The sequence below is a fragment of the Lycium ferocissimum genome, unplaced genomic scaffold (genome assembly GCF_029784015.1).
Source record: "Lycium ferocissimum isolate CSIRO_LF1 unplaced genomic scaffold, AGI_CSIRO_Lferr_CH_V1 ctg10132, whole genome shotgun sequence".
NCBI classification, from domain to species: domain Eukaryota; kingdom Viridiplantae; phylum Streptophyta; class Magnoliopsida; order Solanales; family Solanaceae; genus Lycium; species Lycium ferocissimum.
The window spans coordinates 18,018-28,294 of record NW_026713166.1 but is presented as its reverse complement, the minus strand read 5'-3'; the positions used below and the strand labels follow the sequence as shown (position 1 = coordinate 28,294).

The 10,277-nt window shown below is 36.6% G+C and overlaps 1 protein-coding gene across 1 annotated transcript; it reads left to right on the top strand.

Annotated features, from left to right (window-relative positions):
- The first annotated feature begins 1,816 nt into the window (after positions 1–1,816).
- LOC132041416 (uncharacterized protein At5g19025-like) lies at positions 1,817–2,983 on the top strand. The gene has a single exon (XM_059432132.1). The coding sequence runs from the start codon at positions 2,176–2,178 to the stop codon at positions 2,845–2,847; it is 672 nt and encodes a 223-aa protein (XP_059288115.1). The 5' UTR covers positions 1,817–2,175; the 3' UTR covers positions 2,848–2,983.
- The last annotated feature ends 7,294 nt before the right edge of the window (positions 2,984–10,277 follow it).

The window sequence follows — 10,277 nt, the reverse complement described above, 5'->3', positions numbered from 1 at the left end:
TTTCTCTAAATCCCGTCCCTGCTTTTAGCCCATTAAACCACCATAGATGAATTAATTAATAGTAATTAAACAATCAATTAGAAGAATAATGTGGCAGCGATTGCAAGACCAAAAAGAGAGATGAGCTTCAATGTGGTGGTGCCGCTGGTCGTAGTAGGTGCCTCAATCAGAGTTGCACTATTGGTGGTCGGACCCCCAGAGGTAGTGGGTGGGGAAGAAGAGTCGTTATCGGGAGATGAAGAAATATGGGTTGAAGGAGAATGAGGGGGGGGGGGGGGGGGGGGGTTAGGGAAGGACTGCCCTTTTAATTTTTTAGATCTGGTATATTTTGTAATTTTGTTGTTATATTTTGTAAATAAGGAAAAGTATTGTTATGTTTTGCAATATAGAGTCTTAAGTATTATTATTAGGCCATTTTCCCTTTGGTAGAATGACGTATATATACATAAGAATAACGTATATTCACAAAATAGGACGGTACTTTTCAATTTACATAACATGACAATAGATGTTTTACAAAATATATACGAAAATTTTCGCTCAAGGCTTGGAAAATCTGCTCAGAAATTTATGTATGAAATGTGTATATCTCTCTCAAGGCTTAAAAATTTCGCTCAATATTTTGTGTATGCGAACTGTATGAAAACATTGGGTATGTTGGTGTTGTTGAAAACTGTATGAAATATGTATATCTCGCTCGAGACTTAAAGTTTTTGCTCAAAATGTTGTGTATGAAAATTGCATGAAATATGTACATCTTGCTCGAGGCTTAGAATTCTCATCATATATGAAAACTATATAAAAACGGTATGAATATTTAGATATATAACTATATAAAATTTGTGTAAAGTTCATGTTTGGTTTTTGAAAATTTAATACAATTACAACAACATTGTATACAACTTTCATTCAAATTTAATACAGTTTTGAATCTCGCTTCGAAATTCAAATGAAATTTAATACAACTACAACTACATTGTATACAACTTTCATACAATATTCATACAAATTAATCCAATTAGAACAACATAGAAAACTCGAAATACAATTTTCTGGAACATAAGCCACGATTCTACCAATATTTACAATTTTATGCTTTACATAAGTCACGATTCTACCATTATTCATACAATTCATTACCCAATCTCCTAATTAAACACCTAGAGATTTTCATGTGAAACAGAGTCGATTTCAGTTTTTCGCTTGCTAATCTTCTTTGGGACAATTTCGCCCAAATGTGCGGAACCTCTTCATCGTCCACGTTGGTGCAGAAAGGTGAAGCTTAAGGTTCCACCATTGATTTCTCCAAAAACCATCCCTCCACCACTTTTCAACGAAAAATCACTGTGGGATAGCCAACAATTAAGATCCAAACACCTGAACCACCGATTCCACCATTTATTTCTCTGAATACCGTCCCTACTGTTAGCCCATTAAACCACCATAAATGAGTTAATTAATAGTAATGAAACAATCAATTAGAAGAAGAATGTGGCAGCGATTGCAAGACCAAAAAGAAAGGAGACGACCTTCAATATGGTGGTGCCGCCGACCATGGTGGGTGGCTTAGTAAAAGTTGCACTGCTGGCGGTGGATCGGCAGAGGTAGTGGGTGGGGAAGAAGAATCGTTGATATGGGTTGAAGGAGAATGAGGGGAAGGGAGGGCTGCCCTTTTAATTTTTCAGATCTGATTTATTTTGGAGTTTTGTTTATATTTCTTAATTACGAAAAAATATCCCTATGTTTTGCAATGTAGTCTTAACTAGCATTATTAGGTCGTTTAAATAAGAGAAAAATTTATTTTTAAAATACTAGATAAGTAAAAGTGAACGGGGTGAGTGCATTCTTATCTCTCTCCCTTTCCATTCATAAACAAAGTCTCTATACATTTAATTGTACAAACTTTTAAATATTAGTCACATTTACTTTGTGTGCATTTTGTGATCTCCCTCCGATATCCACGCCCCCACTCTTATGTTTATCTTTTCAGCTTAGATTCTCTCTTCAGCGCTCTTCCTCACACTTGTCACAATTTAGATTAGAAAACTCAAATCCAATTGATTTTTTTTCTCTGGTCAACCCAAATTCACTCTTCCCTTAATTCCAATTCTATTTGACTTTTCTAAATCGGAGCTACAGAGAGCTGAATCTCATAATTAAATTAGATATATTCAAATGGTTGATTGCCGAAGTTTGATCGAGTTTTGCAGAGCATACGAACAACACAAACACATGAACAACAAATTCAATTCCCATATCAACAAAAAACGTTATAACAATCAGAAAAATTATTCCTTTTGTTGTGATCGTTCCCCTTTTGCTGCTTTAGATGCACTTATACTATTCTTAGTACTTGGATCACTAGGGTTTCTCATAATCCCTTATTTCAAATTAATTTTCACACAAATTTCCCCAATTATTTACGAAGTTTTTATCGAGGTGATCAATAATTCCCCTGTTGCATATTTTGTTGGATTGATCGTAGCGATTATTGGAGTAATTGTTTTGATTGTTGTTTGGGAAATTATTGATTTGAGATCAAGGAAATGTGGGAATCCAAATTGTCAGGGTTTAAGGAAAGCAGTTGAGTTTGATATACAGTTAGAATCTGAGGAATGTATAAAGTGTTTGCCATTGGAGTTGGAATCGAGTTCAACTAACGCGTTTTATAATTATGGAGTGAAGCCGTTGGATTTAGGAGACGAACGGAAGGAGTTGGAAGCAGAGTTGAAAAGGATGGCACCGCGTAATGGACGGACTGTGCTTATTTTTAGAGCTCCTTGTGGATGTCCTGCAGGTAGATTGGAAGTTTGGGGTCATAGGAAAATTCGTAGAATTAAGAAATGAATGAAGTTTATGTAGTTTGTTCGAGTTTTATAAAAATATATATGAATAAAGTAGGAGATACTGATTAGTTGGGATATTTTCTGTTGGCTGTTATGGAATAAAGTAATGATCATGGTTGATCATTCTCGGGCAATAATATCTATGATTATTCATCAAATTTCTCGTGTGTCTTATTTTTAGTAGTATTATTTAGTTATCGCATAGTTTCTTATTCTTCAATGTGTATTACTATCTGTTGCTGCATTTGTTTTGTATCTTACTATTTTGCTATCCTATTCTTTATCTTGAGCCGAGGGTCTATCAGAAACAAGCGCTCTACCCCACAAAGGTAGGGGTATGGTCTGCGTGCATCTTTCCCTCCCCAGACCCCACTTGTGGGATTATACTAGGAATGTTGTTGTTTTATTGATCGAATTTCTTCTTGCTTTCCGGGTTAAAGTTTTATCATGTTATTTAATTTTCGCCTACGCTACAAATAGTGAAGTTAGGTTTTGTCAAGAATGTATTCCAATAATCTTTTATCTATTTTACCATAAAGTTCTCTGCAGCATCAAAGCATGGTACAATAAGGAAATTCGATTAATTAATATCTGAATATTTGAAGTCAAACTCAATGCTTTTGTTTCTTTTCTCTCCTCTTTCCACCCTATACTATATGGGGTCTGCGTTGTGTTTCCTTCACATGGTTTTCATTTGAATCTTGTTGGCCCAGTTTTCAGTTTGATGGTTTGTAATGACTGTTGTTTCCCACTAAAGGATCATGGAAGATGGATTTAAGTCCTCAAGTTTGTTCATACCAGTTTTTCTCGTTTGCGCTCCTCTTAGAAAATCTTATGCATTGCTATCCGTAGATTCCTACCATCTAGTTGATCGAGTGATATATGAGTGTAAAGAAGGAAAGAGGATTGCTTTTCCTTCTTTCTGCTAAATATCCATGTTCTTATAGAGCGAAGGATGCAAATGTTGTTAGCTTTTATGGAATCCAAAGTCCAGGATTTTTTATCTTTTTCTTTTCCTCTCCTCCTCAGTTTTGCGTGTTTAGATTTTGAGGTCTTGAACCTCACCGGGCTATTTTTCCTCCTTGTTGATTTGTCATTCCGATGGTCTATAAATGAAATGCCAAATTTGTCTAAAATATGCATGTGTAAATCATTAAGAAAAAAGAAATTAATACTTGTAAATTTCTAACTGGTAAAACAAAAAAAGATATCTATATGGTTGTTTGGTGATTCAGAATGTGCAGAGCATATAGCAAGCTTTCTCTACAATTTTTCATCATTTCTCTGCATCTGATGGTGGATAGCATGAAAGCAACACATTTTTCTAGTCGGTGCGGATCCGGGATTTAAACATGATGAGTTCGACCTCTACGGTACCTAGCACTTAACCCATTGTACTTCTAGAATTATGTGTTCAGAGCATTTGTTGAAATTTTAGTGAGTTTTTACATAGAAATCTATGTTTCACATCGAAATTACTGGGTTCAAATGAACCTGGTACTTATGAGCAAACATCCGTCCCTGTTTTCTAGCATCGTCAAGTAATCTATCCTTTTCATATTTTTTGATCTTTTGGTGTCAAAGTAACATGAGGGACACCAAATGATAGTAAGATGACTGCACTTCCAAATAATGACTATGAAATGATAAAATAAGGAAGAAGATAAAGCAAAGAGGTAAAAGAAAATGGGATTTTGAATGCAAGATTTCTCCTTCTGTCCTTTCTTGATTTTCCGTTCCCGTTGCATTTGATTTACTAAACGAGTCTGTTTTCATCTTCCGCTTATTAAAGAACTTGCAAGCTCTATTGGACCATAGAGCAGAGATCATATCATGGTGTATAAGGTCAAATAGAGATGCCAACAAAAGCTACCCTGCTATCTCATTTCTAAATTCCTCAGGTTGCCCAAATTTTTTTTTTTTTTGATTGGTCAGGTTGCCCACTTTAAATCCAGGAATTTGGTGATGAGTAACATTAGCTTGCATGTGTCTGAGGATTGATATGTTTTGTTCCATTAGTGATTTCCTGATGTCTTGAATTCTTTTAAGTGACTTGGTAAACTGATCTTTTCGTTCTTTGACTTGCTTCTGTTAAGTAATGTTATGTCTCACCTTATACTGCATTCAGATTAGCAAATAATAGATAATATAAGGGTGAAAGTAGGTATCTTTGTTACTTTCATGATGAGCTTGCCTAGGCAATTTAGATGGAATTATGCAATAGATGTCTTACATAAGAGGATGACTGTTAAGTACATCTTGTGCAGAATTCTGCGTGGTCTATGACTATTTTTGTTCAATTACATTCTGAATTTGTCGTATTTGCAATTGATGCTACTATGCTAGAGGGAATAAGTATATGAATCTTCCTTCTCGAACAGTTGGTAGTATTAAATCTCTTGGAATTAGAGAGATAGAGTTCTTTCTGGCACTCATATACCTAATCATTTGACTAGATATCCAAATGGTAATTATAGGAGGAACTCATTAGGTGTATCTTTCTCCTGACCAAAAAGAACAAAGCATTCCAGGTTGCTATTGACTCCCTTCTTCTTGTGTGTGTGAAGGAGATTAAATCATTTTTAATTTGCTGCCTAACACGTACATGAACTAAGTTGCAACGATTTCTACCGCATGAAATTGGCTTTACCTTGTTCATGTGGTAATTCTCTTTTCTATCGGGGAAAGGTAAGCTTGGCACAAAGGTTAGAGTAGAATTTGATCTCTGGGTTTACTTTGATCGTCAAGCCAACTTCATGGGGTTTTGAAGAAGTTTTGCTGTGCAGATGTTTGAAAGTCAGCATTTTCACATTTTCTTACTTCTTTGAAGTTCTATCTATGGACAATGACCTGAGATAATTTTAATTCAGAAGTACTATGCTAATTTTAGCATAGGCCAGAAAAGATTCGAACTGTCACGACAGTGGTTGTGATAAACTATTAGTTCCTTATGAAAAATTACTATTACTTTGGGATCTCTCTCTTCCCCTCTCCCCTTTAGTATAGTCACACCAACATACTCACACACGCACTATAGAGCATACATCTATGATCAAATTTAAGAAAGACATCAGATTGGGATGGTTTATATTGGGTTCTAATCGACAAGATTATGCTTTCACAGATATTTGTCCCAGAGTTTCTCTTCGATCTTCCTCTTTCATACTCTAGGGGTGACTGGTGCAAGTTGTGGTGCTTAGACATTTCCAACACGACAAAATTCTTTTCCACTCCATTGTAGGGATCATCTTCTTCTGTGTTATGTTACGGAGAATCTTGAGATTAGTAGCTACATCAAATGGATATAATTTCATCCTGAAGAAGGGGAACATGTCTTGGACTTATTTATAAGCAGCCACAAGTGGCAATACGCTCGTTGATATTTTCTCTATATTGGACAAGTGAGGGTTGCTCAGTTGGTAAAGCACCTCCACCCACGACCGGTAGGCCCAGGGTTCGAATCATGATGGAGGGGAAGTGTGGAAACACTATAGATCCTCCAAAATGAGGGTAAAAAGAAAAAAAGGAACTCCAAATACTGGTTCTCTTGATGTTTTCTCTCTTATATTCTTTGAATAATTTGTATATAAAGTTGTTTCGTTGGAAATGTGTCTTTGCTGGAAAGCAAGCATTCTATGCAGACTAGCCCATAGTGTATCTGTCGTGATCTCGTGGAGAACTTTTTTAACAAGCAGAGAACATGCTTTTGTTACTTTTGAATGCTTTCTTTCTGCAGGTGATGGGTCTATGATACCTTTCTCGCACCCAACACCACACCCCCCGCTCACCCCACCCTCACACACACACAAAGGACATGCTGTGATATATGAACGGTGGTTGTTTCTGTAAGAAAATGTTTTACTATTTTGACTTGATTAAAATATTTAGTTTCTGTAGGAATCGTTTATGTTTTTGACTTGATTTAAAGCCTGTTTCCCAAAGCATAACAGAGCTTTATTCCAGTTGTGGTTAGACAATACAATTGTTAGTATAACCTCAAAGGTTCAAGACCAGTCAAAAAGTTGCAAGCTGTGGAAAGAATCAAGCTTGAAGCCTATACTTCCTTTCCAAAATGAAATCTGTGGAATCCCATGCAATCTGAACACACTTTTTGCTGGTGTCATCTCTGGGATTTCAATGAATCCACCTTCTTCAGAGTGAACAACACTTTGCTTTTGTTGATGATTTAGTTGCTGCTTGATTATTACTTAATTAACCATTTTCTTTCGGAAAAGGAAAATGACCATGCTAATGAATTGTCAAGACTAGAATTAAAGTTTTTGACTTTTAGATTGAATGGGAACATAGAAGACCGTGAAATCGTCTACCTCAAGGCAAGCATCTTAATGTTCAAGTCAATGAAGACACCAAGATGCAAACCTGGCTTCTGCTTCAATGTGCAGAAACCTATCTCCCAGGATTATTTTTTTTTTCGATGACATGGGAACCCGCAGCCGCTACCCTTCGGGTGCGCACAGGGTAAACCCAGCTCCTGTGCAATAGCTCGCAAACCACACAAGAGAGATAACCCACACTAGGAAAGCCCTGTGTGACGAGCTCGATCTAGAAGGCAAATCCCTTGCTATTGTAGGCAGGGGGCTTCGAACCTGAGACCTCCATTATGAAAGCCCCATGCTCAATCAACAGAGCCACCCTTGCGGGTCTATCTCTCAGGAATTCACCTACAGTTTTTGTCCCATTTCTGTAAGTTCTGAAAACTGATTCAAGACGATTTGTTGTAATGCTTTGGAAAGTAGTAGTCTGAATTAATAATTATGGTTCTTTTATTTTTTATGCATTCGCTGTGGTTATTTATTTTTGAGCTGGTTATGATCACCAAGTGTGCAGATGATCTCCACCAGAAAAACATCCTCGTAAAAGTGACTTTGCAAGTCAGTGTCAGAATGATCATGTCATGCACATACCAGTCCTTGGTGCAATCATATCCTTAATTGTTGTTGCTTTACATGAATACCAATAGCGTGAACAACTAAAGAATGGGGCTACTGGGAGGACGATTGATCCAATTATCAGTGAACCAGTGGAACTGCCATAACCAGGTTTTAACTTATAACTGGAACTTGGTTGGTCTTATGATGGAACTGGTTTTTCAGCTTTGATACTTTTCTGCATCAACCATCTGTATGTCTTGTGTTTTTACATGTTTTAAACTGCCCTTCATGTAACCTTGGACTTGAAGTTAAGAGCCTTTAATATGGAATATGCTATAGATAATCCCACCTTTTGGGGCATATGAGTTTTGTGAATCCTGTATTTTTTGTCGTCTTCTGTATGGTTTTCAGTGGACAATCACTTTGCTCATTCTTTTTAATAGCCTATAATCTGCAGAAATAGTAACCATAATATTCTTGTCTAGCTTTGCTAAATAACCATGGACTCAATTTTAGGAAAAGAACAGGTTGACTCAATTAAGGCTTAGAATAAGTTCAGATGCTAAATTTCTCTTGGACTTCCATTCCTCTGCAAAGAAGTGTAGCAAGTGGAAGTCTTAGTGTTAAGTTCAGATGCTGAATTTCATTTGGGCTTCTAGTACTCCGCAATGAAGTTTTCAAGTGGACTACAAGTGATTTTGACATTGATTATAACTTTGGTCAATTTTATTTTATTTTCTACAAGGCATACTATTAAGTTTTATAAAACCATCATAATGATGGGGATTTATTAAAATAAAGAATCTGTACAGAAGAACTACTCCAAAATAGGAGAGTTTGAAAACAAAAAAGAAGCTAAGAAAACAAAAAAAAACAAAAAAAAAGTGAAACTAACTAAGAAACTAAGCTAAAAACAGCAATGAAAAAGCTCTTGAAAATACTAATTCTGGTGCCTTGATCTTCCTCCATTTATCACACCTCCAAGCTCTCACCAGGTGGTATGGAACAAGATCTAGATGAATATAATTCAGGCCTCCAAAATAGTTTCCAACTCACATTTCCTGCAGTTTTCAGCTTAAGCAATTCAGCAAGTATTCCTTGTGTCATATGTCCCATTCCTGTTGTGTTTTGAAACTAAAACAGCTGCAAACTCTCTGCATGGGAATGAGCATGTGATCACACTAATACCACCCATACAAATAGCTTCCAACTGTGTTAGATCAATTTAGAAATAGTATGTCGTGACTGACAGTATAAACAACAGCTATAGCACATATCAGATGATACCAATCTTTTCCTCTTTATGTTTGAAGTTGTATAGAATCTGTGGCATATCTGATTCTCAAATATGGTATCTGAGATTTATCTGAGTTAAGAATTCTTCTTGCCATAATTGGTAACTCCTGGAAAGTAGTGAACTGTTGTGTACCTGCAAAACCAAAAACAAAGTTAGCCAAAAAATCTGCTAGTCCATTGCCTTCTCTGAAAATATGCTCCACCTTCACTATCTTTCCCTTCATTAATCTTTGGATCTCCTTTACTATCATCACAATACTCCAAGGGATATCCCATTCACCCATAATGAACTTCTGCATAGCTAGAGAGTCAGTCTCAATTATCAAAGGAACCAGATTATTAACAATGCAATGCTCAACTCCTTTCTTAATAGCAATAGCCTCAGCAACCAGATTGTTTCCATCAGGAATTTGCTGTCCTGCAGCAAACAACAAATCTCCTTTTTCATTTCTAACACAAAAGGCAATGGCACTTGGACCAGGATTTCCTTTTGCTGCTCCATCACAATTACATTTCACCCATCCTCTTGTTGGCAATTTCCATAAGACAGTCTTGCAACTGATTTTTGGCTTAAACCTCTCAAAGAAATCAATGAGATCAGGCCATTTCTTTGGCATGTCCTGAATGAGAGGAAATCTGGTTCTACAAAACAAGTAAATGCTCAAGTTGATCTCATGCAGTACCTTGAATACAGACATAGAGCCTCCATGCAAAGTTGTATTCCTCCACTTCCACAAATGCCACAATATTATGGCTGGCACTGCTTTGTAAACAGGTCTCAGCTTGTAATGACATGGGGCATGCCACCATTTTATCACTACTTGCTTGACCTGTGTACAAGTAATAGTAAGGCCAACAGCATTGTTGAACACACTCCAGATAGAAGTTGCAAAGCTGCTATTTAAAAACAGGTGATCAATGGTCTCTTGTTGGTGAATCCTGCAGCATACACATCTAGATACCACATTGATTCCTATTGAGGCTAGAACTTCATCAACAGGAATTTTAAACTTCCACAATCTCCATAAGAAGAAAGAGATTTTGAAAGGCAAGCCTTTGATCCACATGTCCTTATAAATCTCAGAAGAGTGAGATTTTTGCCTTAACAGTTCCCAGGCACTTGCCACAGAAAAGTCTCCAGTACTAGTCATCATCCACCAAGGCTTATCCCATTCTTGAGAATTTTCTTTAATTTCTAGTTCAGCCATTATGTGATCAACAATCTCTTCCGGGAAATACTATT